Source organism: Salmo trutta, chromosome 27, assembly GCF_901001165.1.
Source record: "Salmo trutta chromosome 27, fSalTru1.1, whole genome shotgun sequence".
NCBI classification, from domain to species: Eukaryota; Metazoa; Chordata; class Actinopteri; order Salmoniformes; family Salmonidae; genus Salmo; species Salmo trutta.
In genome coordinates this window covers 39,870,818-39,888,438 of record NC_042983.1, presented here as the reverse complement: position 1 = coordinate 39,888,438, position 17,621 = coordinate 39,870,818, and the positions used below count along the sequence as shown (strand labels likewise).

At 45.0% G+C, this 17,621-nt stretch overlaps 1 protein-coding gene across 3 annotated transcripts in view; it reads left to right on the top strand.

Moving 5' to 3' along the window:
* Positions 1 to 17,621, top strand: part of LOC115165021 (protein unc-13 homolog B) — a 108,501-nt gene that overhangs the window by 59,297 nt on the left and 31,583 nt on the right. For all 3 annotated transcript variants that reach the window (XM_029718034.1, XM_029718035.1, XM_029718033.1), the window contains 5 exons: positions 4,151 to 4,240; positions 6,684 to 6,824; positions 7,083 to 7,303; positions 9,587 to 9,672; positions 12,741 to 12,867. In XM_029718034.1, coding sequence (XP_029573894.1) covers positions 4,151 to 4,240; positions 6,684 to 6,824; positions 7,083 to 7,303; positions 9,587 to 9,672; positions 12,741 to 12,867 — 665 coding nt within the window. The remainder of the gene's footprint in view (positions 1 to 4,150; positions 4,241 to 6,683; positions 6,825 to 7,082; positions 7,304 to 9,586; positions 9,673 to 12,740; positions 12,868 to 17,621) is intronic.

Sequence of the window (17,621 nt, the reverse complement as noted above, 5' to 3'; positions counted from 1 at the left end):
CCAGACTGTCCCGAGTTGCCAGACTGCCCAGACTGTCAGTTTATCGTTCGTTTTCTTGTTTGTTGTTTTTTGTATTCGTGTTGATTTAATTAAATGTTCAAGATGAACTATATCGACTCTGCTGCGTATTGGTCATCCTTTTCCGACGACGATTTCGTTATATCGTCAGAAGACGAAGATACATGTGACACATTGAAACTGGTGTTTTGCGGGTACTATTTAATAAAGCTGCCAGTTGAGAACTTGTGAGGCGTCTGTTTCTCAAACTAAACACTCTAATGTACTTGTCCTCTTGCTCAGTTGTGCACCGGGGCCTCCCACTCCTCTTTCTAATCTCGTTAGAGCCAGTTTGCGCTGTTCTGTGAAGGGAGTAGTACACAGTGTTGTATAGTGCCTAGCAAAAGTATTCACCCCCTTGGCGTTTTTCCTATTTTGTTGCATTACAACCTGTAATTTAAATGCATTTTTATTTGGATTTCATGTAATGGACATACACAAAATAGTTCAAATTGCTGGTGAAATTAAAAAATATTACTTATTTCAAAAAGTGGTGCGTGCCTACTGTATGTATTCACCCCTTTGCTACGAAGCCCCTAAATAAGATCTGGTGCAACCAATTACCTTCATAAGTTAAATAAAGTCCACCTGTGTGCAATCTAAGTGTCACATGATCTCAGTGTATATATACACTTGTTCTGAAAGTCCCCAAGGACTGCAAGACCAATTAGCAAGGGACACCACCAAGCAAGCGGCACCATGAAGACTAAGGAGCTCTCCAAACAGGTCAGGGACAAAGTTGTGGAGAAGTACAGATCAGGGTTGGGTTCTAAAAAAAATATCAGAAACTTTGAACATCCCAAAGAGCATTATTAAATGGAAAAGATATGGCACCACAACAAACCTGCCAAGAGAGGGCCGCCCACCAAAACTCACGGACCAGGCAAGGAGGGCATTAATCAGAGAGGCAACAAAAATACTTTACGGAAGAGCGGCCAGAAAAAAAGCCATTGCTTAAAGAAAAAAATAAGCGAACATGTTTGGTGTTTGCCAAAAGGCATGTGGGAGACTCCCCAAACATATGGAAGAATGGACTCTGGTCAGATGAGACTAAAATTGAGCTTTTTGGCCAGCTATGTCTGGCACAAACCCAACACCTCTCATCACCCCGAGAGCACCATCCCCACAGTGAAGCATGGTGGTGGTAGCATCATGCTGTGGGGATGTTTTTCATCGGCAGAGACTGGTAAACTGGTCAGAATTTAAGGAATGATGGCGCTAAATACAGCGAAATTATTGAGTGAAACCTGTTTCAGTTTTCCAGAGATTTGTGACTTGGACGGAAGTTCACCTTCCAGCAGGACAATGACCCTAAGCATACTGCTAAAGCAACACTTGAGTGGTTTAAGGAGAAACATTTAAATGTCTTGTAATGGCCTAGTCAAAGCCCAGACCTCAATCCAATTGAGAATCTGTGGTATGACTTAAAGATTGCTGTACACCAGCGGAACCCATCCAACTTCAAGGAGCTGGAGCAGTTTTGCCTTGAAGAATGGGCAAAAATCCCAGTGGCTAGATGTGCCAAGCTTATATATCCCAAGAGACTTGCAGCTGTAATTGCTGCAAAAGGTGTCTCTACAAAGTATTGACTTTGGGGGGGGTGAAAAGTTATGCATGCTCAAGTTTTCTGGGTGTTTGTCTTGTTTGTTTCACAATAAAAAATATTGTTGTGTAAATGTTGTGTAAATCAAATGACACAAACCCCCCAAAAAACTATTTTAATTCAATGTTGTAAGGCAACAAAATAGAAAAAATGTCAAGGGGGGGGAATACTTTTGCAAGGCACTGTACGAGATCTTCAGTTTCTTAGCAATTTCTCGCATGGAATAGCCTTAATTTCTCAGAAGAATAGACTGACAAGTTTCAGAAGGAAGTACTTTGTTCCTGGCCATTTTGAGCCTGTAATCCAACCCACAAACGCTGATGCTCAAAATACTCAACTAGTCTGAAGAAGGCCAGTTTTATTGCTTCTTTAATCAGTACTACAGTTTTCAGATTTGCTAACATAATTGCAAAAGGTTTTTCTAATGATCAATTAGCCTTTTGAAATGATAAACTTGGATTAGCTAACACAACGTGCCATTGGAACACAGGAGTGATGGTTGCTGATAATGGGCCTCTGTACAACTATGTAGATATTCCATAAAACATCTGCCGTTTCCAGCTACAATAGTAATTTACTACATTAACAATGTCTACACTGTATTTCTGATCAATTTGATGTTATTGCAATGGACCAAAAAATTGCTTTTCTTTCCAATACAAGGACATTACTAAGTGACCCCAAACTTTTGAACGGTAGTGTATATTTTGATGACATCTGGATGTATTTATTTATCTCACCTTTGTTTAACTAGGCAAGTCAGATAAGAACAAACAATTATTTTCAACGACGGCCTAGGAACAGTGGGTTAACTGCCTTGTTCAGGTGCAGAACGGCAGATTTTAACCTTGTCAGCTCGGGGATTCGGTCTTGTAACCTTTCGGTTACTAGTCCAATGCTCTAACCGCTAGGCTACCTGCCGCCCTATTCAACATGTACAGTAAAACCATAGGAGAAACCAAACAAGTATACATCTATCACTGTCCCAGTCACTGTATATCAAGAGTTGTCCCTTCAGCTCTAAACACACCCTGACAGTCTAGACCAGTCTGAAGGTCCTTCACCCTGACAGTCTAGGCCAGTCTGAAGGTCCTTCACCCTGACAGTCTAGGCCAGTCTGAAGGTCCTTCACCCTGACAGTCTAGACCAGTCTAAAGGTCCTTCACCCCACCAGTCTAGACCAGTCTAAAGGTTCTTCACCCTGACAGTCTAGGCCAGTCTAAAGGTCCTTCACCCCACCAGTCTAGACCAGTCTAAAGGTCCTTCACCCTGACAGTCTAGGCCAGTCTAAAGGTCCTTCACCCTGACAGTCTAGGCCAGTCTGAAGGTCCTTCACCCTGACAGTCTAGGCCAGTCTGAAGGTCCTTCACACTGACAGTCTAGACCAGTCTAAAGGTCCTTCACCCTGACAGTCTAGGCCAGTCTGAAGGTCCTTCACACTGACAGTCTAGACCAGTCTAAAGGTCCTTCACCCCACCAGTCTAGACCAGTCTAAAGGTCCTTCACCCTGACAGTCTAGGCCAGTCTAAAGGTCCTTCACCCTGACAGTCTAGGCCAGTCTGAAGGTCCTTCACCCTGACAGTCTAGGCCAGTCTAAAGGTCCTTCACCCTGACAGTCTAGACCAGTCTAAAGGTCATTCACCCTGACAGTCTAGGCCAGTCTGAAGGTCCTTCACCCTGACAGTCTAGGCCAGTCTGAAGGTCCTTCACCCTGACAGTCTAGGCCAGTCTAAAGGTCCTTCACCCTGACAGTCTAGACCAGTCTAAAGGTCCTTCACCCTGACAGTCTAGACCAGTCTAAAGGTTCTTCACACTGACAGTCTAGACCAGTCTAAAGGTCCTTCACCCTGACAGCCTAGGCCAGTCTAAACGTCCTTCACCCCACCAGTCTAGACCAGTCTAAAGGTCCTTCACCCCACCAGTCTAGACCAGTCTAAAGGTCCTTCACCCTGACAGTCTAGACCAGTCTAAAGGTCCTTCACCCTGACAGTCTAGACCAGTCTAAAGGTTTCACCCCACCAGTCTAGACCAGTCTAAAGGTCCTTCACCCCACCAGTCTAGACCAGTCTAAAGGTCCTTCACCCCACCAGTCTAGACCAGTCTAAAGGTCCTTCACCCTGACAGTCTAGGCCAGTCCATAGAACAGATGTGTTATGTCTATGGGGGCTTGTACATAGACTAAACCTACTCCTTGACTTACCCATGGAACCTCTCTCCCGTTCTCTGCCCCCCTCTCCTTTACTCCCCTCTCTCCTTTCTCTCCCCTGTCTACCCAACTCTTCCCTCCTCTCTCCCTCACTCCCCTCTCTCCTTTCTCTCCCCTGTCTCCCCAACTCGTCCTTCCTCTCCCCAACTCTTCCCTCCTCTCTCCCTCACTCCCCTCTCTCCCTTCTCTCCCCTGTCTACCCAACTCTTCCCTCCTCTCTCCCTCACTCCCCTCTCTCCCTTCTCTCCCCTGTCTCCCAACTCTTCCCCCTTTCCCCCCATCAGAATAACTTCCCAGTCAGTAGTAAGCCTCGTCTGCAGGACCTGACGTCTACTGTGGATCTGCTGACTAGCATCACCTTCTTCAGAATGAAGGTACGGAAATAAGTCTTAGTGTCACACACACACACACACACACACACACATAGTTGACCAATCCTGTTCCTGTGGTGTCAGGCTGGTAGTGCTGAGCGATTAGAGCTTTTTGAGGTGGTTTCAATTTTTTTTTTTTTTAAAGTTTTTTACATTAAATGCACTATGCATTATGTGGGTTGAATGCTGTAACAACACAGCATGAAACAATTAATTAAAGTCCCAATACGGTAGTGACTGCCTATTACTGCTGATCACTTATTAACCATCACTAATTCACATTACTTTACTTTAATAAAATATTTGATGACTTTATAATTTCATTCCAAGTCATCATCTCTTCTCTAGAGCTGCTGCCTGACAAAATCACTATTTTAGTAGTTCTTCAATGTAAATAAGGCATTTTCTTCTGTTGAGGGCTGAATACCAACTATCAATCACTTAGATTATGTATCTTCAGGTAGAGATATACCTTGTGAAGCAACCGCTCTCTTCACTCTCAATCGCTCATTCTTCTGTCTCTTTTAGGTAGCCTGCTTAAAAGAAACAGACTGGAGAAGTAGGCAGGCAATGGATTCTGGTCATTAAGCACGTTTCCATCCACAGTTATTATGAGTTATTAAAGTCATACCGTATGAAAAATAAATCACCGTAGCTGTGATGGAAACAGGATGTTTCGGTACAATTTTATAAATGCAGACAGATAAATTCCTTCGTTCGGCATGGGGGGATCTTTTTGTGTCGGTAAACTGTATTACGCGAGAAATGTCGGTGGAAACGCTTTTATGCGAAAATAATGATATAATAGCCATCATAATGAAGTAAACTTGGGAGTCATGCGATGACATGCTGTGTGGTCCTCCCACTACGACTCGGGATACCATGCAGCTTATTAGGCTACAGATGATGAAATCATTTATGAACTTTACATTTACATTTAAGTCATTTAGCAGACGCTCTTATCCAGAGCGACTTACAAATTGGTGCATTCACCTTATGATATCCAGTGGAACAACCACTTTACAATATTGCATCTAAATCTTTTAAGGGGGGGGGGGGTTAGAAGGATTACTTTATCCTATCCCAGGTATTCCTTAAAGAGGTGGGGTTTTACAGGCTGGTGGAAGCGCATGGTGATCTTGACGCTCCTTTCCAATAAATATCTAGGGTCTGATTCTGGTGACATGATGATCGATGCTTGACTGCCGTTTGACAAATAAAAATATTCTCGCTTTTATCCGTAATAATCTTATCATGTTGACCAGTGGTTCCTAAACTGTGGGGCGTGAGGGATCTGCCTTTTATTTTTTTATTTTTTTAAGGAACTCAATCCAGTTTTAAACTTACTCTTGACATTTGTCATGTGGAATGCACAAGGTGCAATTTGTAAATTGGGTAGGTCGTCATCAGTTCCTCATGTCAGACCTTAGCGCGCGGCATGTTCCCCCTATGCGGGAAGGGGGGTTTAAGTGGAAAGGTTAGTGTGGTTAATTACCACGTTTTTTTCTGCGCTAGTATTTGAATATCGGCTTCCCTGCTACATCGCAAAGTTCGCGCTTGATCTGATTGATCTCTACAGAGACTATGCAATGTGCGCATTGAGCTCACAGAAGAATAATAATGAATGGAATGGAATTCCAATAATTGAATTGACCTGCAGGCTGGACAATAACAGTTAACACTAACACCAAGATTACTCGCTATATTGATCCAGCGGGATGGGAGCTTGTGGTGTGTGTGTGTGTGTGTGTGTGTGTGTGTGTGTGTGTGTGTGTGTGTGTGTGTGTGTGTGTGTTTGTGTGTGTGTGTAGTTCGTTCATTAGTATGAAAGTTCACATATAGTAGCCTAAGTAATCTGTTTTACTGTGTTCAGGTGTTGAAATGCTCTGTCTGTCTCTCTGTCATCTGTCTCTCGGTTTGACTGTCTCTCTGTCTCCCTTGTGGGTCTGTCTCACTGTATCTGTCTCCCCTGTGGGTATAACTCTCTTTCTGACTGTCTCTCTGTCTTCCCTGTGGGTCTGTCTCTCTGTCTGTCTCTCTGTCTCCCCTGTGGGTCTGTCTCTCTGTCTGTCTCTCTGTCTCCCCTGTGGGTATGTCTCTCTTTCTGACTGTCTCTTGGTCTGTCTGTCTGTCTGTCTGTCTGTCTGTCTGTCTGTCTGTCTGTCTGTCTGTCTGTCTGTCTGTCTGTCTGTCTGTCTGTCTGTCTGTCTGTCTGTCTGTCTCCCCTCTGGGTCTGTGTCTCTCTGTCTGTCTCTCTGTCTGTCACTCTGGGACTGTCTCTGTGTTTGACTGTCTGTCTCTCTGTCTGCCTGTCTCTCTGTCTGCCTGTCTGTCTCTCTGTCTGCCTGTCTCTCTGTCTGCCTGTCTGTCTGACTGTCTTTCTGTCTGTCACTCTGTCTGACTGTCTCTCTTTCTTACTTTATCTCTGTCTCCCCGGTGTGGCCAGGTGTTGGAACTTCAGAACCCCCCCAGGGCAGCCCATGTGGTGAGAGACTGTGTGAAGGCCTGTGGTAACTCCACCTACGAGTACATCTTTAACAACTGTATAGACCTCTACATGAGACAGTTCCAGCCCGCACTAGAACCTGTGAGTACAATCAGGAAGAATACTAACCTTATAAATAATAACTATTTCTGAGTGCAGGCCTGCAACACTAGCTAACCTTATTAAAAATAGTTTTTTCAGATTGTATTTTACTGATGATTTTTTTGCGACGCGAATATTGGGTTGCGACTGAGACAATCTGATTCCATTTGGGTCCAGAGGCAAAGCCAGTTGAGAACCACTGGTGTAAAAAATGTAATAAAAATGATCTAATGGCTAATTCCCTTCTCTTTCCCACAGCCAGAGAAGGAAAAGGAGATGAAGAAACAGGGAGAGGAGGAGGCTGAGGAAGAAGATGAGGTGGAGGAAGACGAAGAGGAGAAGAAGAAGGAGGAAGTGAAGAAGGAGCCAGAAGAGACAGGGCCTTCTATCCACAACCTGGACTTCTGGCCGAAACTCATCACCCTCATCGTCTCCATCATAGAAGAAGATAATAACTCCTACACACCCATCATTAATCAGTCAGTGCGCACACACACACACACACACACACACACACACACACACACACACACACACACACACACACACACACACACACACACCCACTCATGCACACACACACACACACACTCACACTCACACTCACACTCACACTCATGCACACACACACACACGCACACGCACACCCACTCATGCACACACACACACACCCACTCATGCACACACACACACACACACACACACACACACACACACACACACACACACACCCACTCATGCACACACACACACACACACACACACACTCACACTCACACTCACACTCACACTCACACTCACACTCACACTCATGCACACACACACACACGCACACGCACACCCACTCATGCACACACACACACACCCACTCATGCACACACACACACACACACACACACACACACACACACACACACACACACACACACACATATACAGTGGCAAGAAAAAGTATGTGAACCCTTTGGAATTACCTGGTTTTCTGCATAAATTGGTCAAAAAATGTGATCGTATCTTCATCTAAGTCACAGCAACAGACAAACACAATCTCCTTAAACTTATAACACACAAACAATTATACGTTTTCATTTCTTTATTGAACACACTGTATAAACATTCACAGTACAGGGTGCAAAAAGTATGTGAACCCTTCGATTTAATAACTGATTGACCCTCCTTTGGCAGCAATAACCTCAACCAAACATTTTCTGTAGTTGCGGATCAGACCTGCACAACGGTCAGGAGGAATTTTGGACCATTCCTCTTTACAAAACTGTTTCAGTTCAGCAATATTCTTGGGATGTCTGGTGTGAACTGCTCTCTTGAGGTCATGCCACATCATCTCAATGGGGTTGAGGTCAGGACTCTGACTGGGCCACTCCAGAAGGCATATTTTCTTCTGTTGAAGCCATTTTGTTATTGATTTACTTCTGTGTTTTGGGTCTTTGTCCTGTTGCAAAACCCAAATTCTGTCGAGCTTCAATTGGCAGACAGATAGCCTTACATTCTCCTGCAAAATGTCTTGATAAACTTGGGAATTCATTTTTCTGTCGATGATAGCAAGCTGTCATGACCCTAAGGCAGCAAAGCAGCCCTAAACCATGATGCTCCCTCCACCATACTTTACAGTTGGGATGAGGTTTTGATGTTGGTGTGCTGTACATTTTTTTCTCCTCACATAGTGTTGTGTGTTCCTTCTAAACAACTCAACTTTAGTTTAATCTGTCCACAGAATATTTTGCCAGTAGCGCTTCTTCCATGGTGTCCTCCCATGAACACCATTCTTGTTTAGTGTTTTACGTATCGTAGACTCGTCAACAGAGATGTTAGCATGTTCCAGAGATTTCTGTAAGTCTTTAGCTGACACTCTAGGATTCTTCTGAACCTCATTGAGCATTCTGTGCTGAGGTCTTGCAGTCATCTTTACAGGACGGCCACTCCTAGGGAGAGTAGCAACAGTGCTCAACTTTCTCCATTTATAGACAATTTGTCTTACTGTGGACTGATGAACATCAATGCTTTTAGAGATACTTTGGTAACCCTTTCCAGCTTTATGCAAGTCAACAATTCCTAATCTTTGGTCTTCTGAGATCTCTGGTTCACATCAGCAAACAAACATTTTGTGAGTGTTTTTTATAGGGAAAGGCAGCTCTATCTCCAATCTCATCTCATCTCATCTCAGACTCCAGGTTAGCTGACTCCTGACTCCAATTAGCTTTTGGTCTTTAGCCTAGGGGTTCAGTCATTAGCCTAGGGGTTCAGTCTTTAGCCTAGGGGTTCAGTCTTTAGCCTAGGGGTTCAGTCATCAGCCTAGGGGTTCAGTCTTTAGCCTAGGGGTTCAGTCATTAGCCTAGGGGTTCAGTCATTAGCCTAGGGGTTCAGTCATTAGCCTAGGGGTTCAGTCATTAGCCTAGGGGTTCAGTCATTAGCCTAGGGGTTCAGTCATTAGCCTAGGGGTTCAGTCATTAGCCTAGGGGTTCACATACTTTTTCCAACCTACACTGTGAATGTTTAAATGATGCATACAATATAGACAAGAAAAATACAATAATTTGTGTGTTATTAGTTTAAGCGGACTGTTTGTCTATTGTTGTGACTTAGATAAAGATCAGATCAAACTTGATGACCAATTTATGCAGAAATTCAGGTCATTCCAAAAGGTTCACATACTTTTTCTTGGCACTGTAAATATAAATCCTGTTGGTTAATTCAGCATGTTTAACTGGTCTGTGACCCCTGACCCCTGACCTCTGTGTTCCCAGATTTCCTCAGGAGCTCAACGTGGGGAAGGTCAGTGGTGAGGTCATGTGGACGCTGTTTGCTCAGGACATGAAGTATGCCCTAGAAGGTAAGACAAGTTTGTGAGTGTGTGTGCATTTGTACTGACTGGTTGATGGCCGTGTGTGTGTGTGTGTGTGTCTGTGTGTGTGTGTATATGTCTGTGTGACAGTAGTAGCTTATCTATAGCCCCTTTACACACTAGTACCACTATGTAGCATGGTAGTACTGTTGTTTATCATACATAGAGCCATGCTAACCCATGCTAACATTTGCTGACATGTTAGATATGGCTGATGTTGACTCCAGAGGGACGGACATGTTAGATATGTCTGATGTTGACTCCAGAGGGACTGACATGTTAGATATGTCTGATGTTGACTCCAGAGGGACGGACATGTTAGATATGTCTGATGTTGACTCCAGATGGACTGACATGTTAGATATGTCTGATGTTGACTCCAGAGGGACTGACATGTTAGATATGTCTGATGTTGACTCCAGAGGGACGGACATGTTAGATATGTCTGATGTTGACTCCAGAGGGACTGACATGTTAGATATGTCTGATGTTGACTCCAGAGGGACTGACATGGTAGATATGTCTGATGTTGACTCCAGAGGGACGGACATGTTAGATATGTCTGATGTTGACTCCAGAGGGACTGACATGTTAGATATGTCTGATGTTGACTCCAGATGGACTGACATGTTAGATGTGGCTGATGTTGACTCCAGAGGGCTTCTGTTGTTTAGGAGTCTCATTATAATCTTATCATCTCTGTTATCATCTTTGTTTCTTGTTCTGTCACTCTTTCTCCACATCATCTCTCTCTTCCCATCATTATCTTTCACTCATTGTTTCCTGCCAGCCATCCTTAGTCATGTGTCCTGCCTTTCTTTCTGTCTTTAGTCATGTTTCCTTCTGCCATTCTGTCTTTAGTCATGTTTCCTTCTGCCATTCTGTCTTTTCGCTCTTTCGCTCTCTCCTTTCCCTCCCCTCTCTTTATGACTCTTTTCTTTCTCTCCGTCTTGTACTCTCCTTCTCTTCTCTCTCATGTTTTGTTTGTCTCTTATTTGTGTTGCTATCTCAGCTCCCGAAAAAAATCTGGATCCGTAGACTAGACTTTATGCTGGTAAGAGGTGTGTGTGTGTGTGTGTGTTTGGGTTGATCACTTTTGCTGTGCTCTTATTGTCTTGTTGACCACTAAGCCATTTCCCAGTGAATGCCTGTAACGATTTGAGCTGTGTTAACCATGGGGGGTGACCAAGTCTAGACTAGCGTTTGCTGGCCGAGAGTACTTAGCACCTCCGAACGTCGAGTGGGCACCAATGTTACATGGCATGAAAAATGTAAGCAGCCAGATGTCAACAGTGGGTGGTCCCTAAAACAGGCAGACAAAAGCTAGATCCACATTCAGTGGCCTTTAGAGGGAGATTAGTAACAGGGACCAACTCTTTGAGCTCAGTACCAGTAAACATGGGAAGAAGAAGAGTATGTTTTACAGCAAAGTCTACCTTGTCTACACACTGACTACAGACTGAATATACACTGACTACACACTGACTACAGAACCACACTGACTACAGCACATAACAGAACCACACTGACTACAGCACATTACAGAAACACACTGACTACACACTGACTACAGACTGAATATACACTGACTACAGAACCACACTGACTACAGCACATAACAGAACCACACTGACTACAGAACCATACTGACTACACACTGACTACAGAACCACACTGACTACAGAACCACACTGACTACAGAACCACACTGACTACACACTGACTGCAGAACCACACTGACTACAGCACATAACAGAACCACACTGACTACAGAACCATACTGACTACACACTGACTACAGAACCACACTGACTACAGCACATAACAGAACCACACTGACTACACACTGACTACAGAACCACACTGACTACAGCACATAACAGAACCACACTGACTACACACTGACTACAGAACTTCACTGACTACAGCACATAACAGAACCACACTGACTACAGAACCACACTGACTACACACTGACTACAGAACTTCACTGACTACAGCACATAACAGAACCACAACTGACTACACACTGACTACAGAACCACACTGACTACAGCACATAACAGAACCACACTGACTACACACTGACTACAGAACCACAATGACTACAGCACATAACAGAACCACACTGACTACACACTGACTATAGAACTTCACTGACTACAGCACATAACAGAAACACACTGACTACACACTGACTACAGAACTTCACTGACTACAGCACATAACAGAAACCCACTGACTACAGAACCACACTGACTACACACTGACTACAGAACTTCACTGACTACAGCACATAACAGAAACACACTGACTACACACTGACTACAGAACTTCACTGACTACAGCACATAACAGAAACACACTGACTACAGAACCACACTGACTACAGCACATTACAGAAACACACTGACTACACACTGACTAGTCCAAGAGGCTTCTAAACAGCTTCTACCCCCAAGCCATAAGACTCCTGAACATCAAGTCAAATGGTTACCCAGACTATTTGCAGTGCCCCCCCCCTCATCCCCTCTTTACGCCACTGCTACTCTCTGTTGTCATATATGTATAGTCCCTTTAATAACTCTACCTACATGTACATCTTACCTCAAATAACCGGTGCCCCCGCACATTGACTCTGTACCGGTAACCCCTGTATATAGTCTCACTGTTGTTATTTCACTGCTGCTCTTTAATTACTTGTTACTTGTATCTCTTATTCTTATCTGTATTTTTTGAAACTGCATTGTTGGTTAAGGGCTCGTAAGTAAGCATTTCACTGTAAGGTCTACACCTGTTGTATTCGGCGCGTGTGACTAATAAAATGTGATTTGATTTGACTACAGCACATAACAGAAACACACTGACTCCACCACAAGCTTGTCTTTCTCTGCCGTCTTCACTAAGGAGATGGGATCAATACATTTATTGGCAATTCATTATTAGAGTTTGGGACAGAGCAGTCCATCCCCTCAGGGACAGTTGTGTGTTCCCCAGGCATGCCCAAGGAGTGTAAGACAGACAGAGGCTAACTGTGTGTGTGTTTCTGTCCTCAGAGCATGAGAAGCATCGTCTGTGTAAGAGTGCTGACTACATGAATCTTCACTTCAAGGTCAAGTGGCTTTACAACGAGTATGTGACCAACCTGCCTTCCTTCCAAGACATTGTACCAGAGTACTCTGCGTGAGTGACCACACACACATCTCTCTCTCTCTCTTGCTTTCTCTCACTCCTCCTCTCTCTCTCTCGCGCTCCCGCTCTCTCGCTCTCTCTCTCGCTCTTTCTCTCTCATTTTCTGGCACTGGGTTTTTTTTTAGCTTTGCTCATGCTCTCATGGAGACTCTTCGCGTAGGCTCGCTTAATACAAATGGTGCCAGGGATGCGGGAAAGTGTGTTGGGTGAATATGTAAAACAAAAAAAAGTACAGGTGTTGTTTCTGCAGGAGACGCCTAGTGATGTGGTGAATGAAGCTGATTGGGGGCTCTGGTGGAAAGGGGCAAGTGTGTTGAGCCATGGAACAAATGTTAGTGCAGGGGTGGCAGTCATTTTTGTACCGGGTCTGTCTGTAAAAATGTGCTCCTCAATGGAGGTGTGTAGGGGTAGACTGCTTGTTGTAAAAGCAGAAATTAAGAACAGGGGTTTTTGTCCTTATAAATGTGTATGCGCCTAACAAAGGGAGAGAGAGGGGGCTTCTGTTTGGGTGTCTTAGACAGGAACTCTCACAGGTAGCGTCTGAGGAGGTGCTGATGGTCGGCGGGGACTGGAACTGTACGATGGATTTTATGAAAGACAGAAATGGGGAGGAGCCTCATTCAGTGTCAGTGGGAGTGTTAAGGGACATCATTAGTCCGTTTGACCTAGTAGATGTTTGGAGAACTAGACATCCCAACACAAGACAGTATACATGGGTGAAGGTTTTTGGCGCTAGGGTGAGTGCAGCCCGACTTTTTGCTCAGGTTTCCAGACTTTTTGGGAAATGTGGGGACAGTGAAGAGCGGAGTAGGAGGCTCTGAGTCAATGGTGGGTTATGGGAAAAGTTTGGCTTTTCAGTCAACAGTATACAGCTCTCTCATCCTCAGAGGTTAGGAGAATATTGGGGGAACTAGAGCGTAGTATCGGGGCTCCCGAGTGGCACAGCGGTCTAAGGCACATCTCAATACTAGAGGCGTCACTACAGACCCTGGTTCAATTTCAGGCTGTATTAAAACCGGCCGTGATTGGGAGTCCCATATGGCGGCGCACAATTGGCCAAGCGTCACCCGGGTTTGGTCGGGGAAGGCCATCATTGAAAAAAGAATTTGTTCTTAACCTACTTGCCTAGTTAAATAAAGGTTAAATAATAAATAAATAAATAAAACATACAAGTATCAGTGAGGTGGAGGTAGAGCTGGTGGGTCAAGGCAATGTAGGCCTCCAGGCTAATTTAGCAGTTCTTTCCAGGTTAAAGCAAAAGGAGCACTTGTAAGAGCTAGATTCTCCATGCTCAAGGAGATGGATGCTCCCAGCTCCTTCTTCTTTGGTTTGGAAAAACAGAGCGGTGAAGCCAAGTGTATGCATTGTCTACGGCTGTCTGAGGGGCGGGTGACCTCTGTGGTGGGGGAGAAACGGGAGCGGACTATGGAGTTTCATACTGAATTGTATAGGGCAGAACTGTGTGATTCTATGTGTGCTCAGGTTTTGTTTGCAGGACTCCCTAAGCTCTCTCTGGCACAGAGGGATGAAATGGACATTCCTCTGTTGTCCCATGAACTGTCAGACGCCGTAACCCAGATGTCCCCCGGTCGTGCACCGGGGGTCAATGGACTCCCAGTGGAGTTTTATAAAAAATTATTGGGAATAATTGGACTGGACTTCTTTTGCATGTTGCATGAGTGCGTCGGGGTAGGAGAGTTGCCGATGAGCTGTCATCGGGCGGCTCCGACTCTCTTACCCAAGAAAGGGGACTTAAGAACTGGAGGCCTGTGGTATTGCTCTGTGCAGACTACAATATATTTTCCAAGGTCCTCTCTAACAGACTGAAGTCCCATCTGGACTCTATAGTACACAATAACCAGACACATTGTGTACCGGGATGCTCAATCACGGACAACTTGTTCCTAATCAGGGACATGTTGGACTTGTCGAGAGTTTCTAATGTGAACTTTGGACTGGTCTCTTTAGACCAAGAGAAGGCTTTTGATAGAGTGGACCATGAGTATCTGTTTAAAGTGATGTCTGTGTTTGGGTTTGGGAAGAGTTTTTTGACATGTGTGAAGCTGTTGTATGCTGGGGCATCATGTATGGTTAAGGTGGGAGGGGGGCTCAGTAGGCCAGTCTGGGTGAGACGGGGCATTAGACAAGGATGCCCTCTATCTGGGCAGTTATACACACTAGACATTGAGCTTTTTTTAGGACTGCTACGCAGGAGACTGTAGGGAGTGTGCTGGACAGGCATGGATGTGCTGACAGGAATAGCAGTGTCAGCATATGCAGATGATGTTTCTGTGATGGTCAGGGATGGTCAGGGATAGTCAAGATATGCAGGCACTGGAGACCAGTCTGAAGGTGTACAAGGGAGCTTTGTCAGCTAAGGTGAACTGGGGCAAGAGCAAAGCTCTGTTATCTGGGGCATGGAGGGAAAGGGTCCCCCCTCTGCTTCCAGGGGTTTGCAGTGGGTGTCACGGTTATCGTCGGTGAAGGCGGACCAAAATGCAGCAGGACTGCGTTTGTTCATTTTGAACATTTATTAAATCAAAAAGAACACAAAAAAAACAACTCACGAATTACAGACAGTCTGGCAAGGCACAAGGCTAAACACAGAACAATCTCCCACCATTAAACAGACAAACACACCCAACTAATATAGGACTTCCAATCAAAGGCAACACCACACAGCTGCCTTCAATTGGAAGTCTACCCCAATTAACCAAACATAAACATACAACTAACTAGATCAACATAGAAATACGTGAAACTCAAACAGTGCCCAAAACCCCCGGAATACTAAATCAAATGCCCTTACAACAAAAACACCACCCTGAACCACATAAAACAAATACCCTCTGCCACGTCCTGACCAAACTACAATACCAATTAACCCTTATACTGGCCAGGACGTGACAGTGGAGTTGTGAAGGGCTTAACATTTTTGGGGTGTACCTGGGCTCGGAGAGGTGGGTCAGGAAGAACTGGGAGGGGCTGTCACAGGCAGTGGTGTCAAGACTGGCCTAGGTGGAGGTGGCTCCTGTCCCAAGTGTCACATAGAGGGAGGGTGCTGATAATTAACATCCTGGCGGCATCTTCCCTGTAGCATAACTGGATGTCCTCAACCTCCCCGCCGGTCTGCTCGCAGACCTACAACGCAAGCTGGTGGATTTTTTCTGGTCGAGCAAATTATTGGCTGAGGGCGGCACTTTTGTTTATGTCCGTATGTGAAGGAGGACGGGGCCTGGTGGAACTGGAGAGCAGGGTGGCTGCATTCCGACTAAAGGCAGCGCAGAGACTGCTGTACCATACTGATGTCGGCTGGAGGAAACCAGCATGCGCACTGCAGAGGAGAGCATGCGGATTAGGGTTGCACCGGCAGCTGTTCCTCATGAGGCTGGAGAGGCTGAGTACAGCAGGTCTCGCTGATTTTTACTCTGCAGTGCAGAGGGCCTGGCAGCTGCTAAGGCCCGCACGAGAAGGGGGTGTGGAGCCTGAGCTGTGGGTGTGGGTGTGGGAGGAGCCTATATCCACAATCAAGCCATCCTTTTGAGATGGGTTCAGTCGGCCACCCTGCAGAGGCAATTGACGGCAGTGGGTTTACTAATGCTGGGTGACCTGCGGCTGCTGGGGGAGGAGGGGTGGAAAACCCCGGAATTCCTGGCACAACAAACAGGACTAACATCTCTAGGCAGCTGGAAAGATTCCTGGGGGAGGTCCAGGGGGCTATGTCTGAGCCAGTAAGGGGGGATGTTTGAGCGGCCAAAGGGGGAGGGGCTACCAATGTTTCTGCCACTGCAGGTGACGGCAGAGACAGGGGACTGGCAAGGAGGTCTGGGGGACTTGTTAGATTTTAACACTCTGAGCCTGGGGTAGTTTGTGGGGGTGGGAGGTAAAGCCATCTACAACCTTTGCATTAAGGTAAGGAAGATTAGGAGTTTAACAGGAGTGAAGGCACATCAGTGGCAGTGGGTATGTGGTGCAGAGGGTATGGTGGGTTTTAGATGGAGGGGGCTCTACAAACTCTCAATGCTAAAAACGTCAGAGGACCTCCAGTGTAGGGTTCTACATGGAGCCCTGGCCACTAACAGCTGGTTGGCATGGGTCTGTGTCATGAGTGAAACTGTGATTCATGTGTTTTCTGTGTGCGCCAAACCTCTACGGGATTGGTGTCCCCCGCTAACATAGGCTAATGTGATTAGCATAAGGTTGTAAATAACAAAAAAAATGCCAGGACATAGACATATCTGATATGGGCAGAAAGCTTAAATTCTTGTTAATCTAACTGCGCTGTCCAATTTACAGTAGCTATTACAGCGAAAGAATACCATGCTATTGTTTGAGGAGAGTGCACAATTATGAACTTGAAAATGTATTAATAAACTAATTAGGCACATTTGGGCAGTCTTGATACAACATTTTGAACAGACATGCAATGGTTCATTGGATCAGTCTAATGCTTTGTACATACACTGCTGCCATCTAATGGCCAAAATTTTAATTGTGCCTGGACTGGAACAATACATTATGGCCTTTCTCTTGCATTTCAAAGATGATGGTCCCCCCCAAAGAAAAAAGCTCATGTTTTTTTCTTTGTATTATCTTTTACCAGATCTAATGTGTTATTTTCTCCTACATTAATTTCACATTTCCACAAACTTCAAAGTGTTTCCTTTCAAATGGTATCAAGAAAATGTATATCCTTGCTTCAGGTACTGAGCTACAGGCAGTTTGATTTGGGTATGTCATTTTAG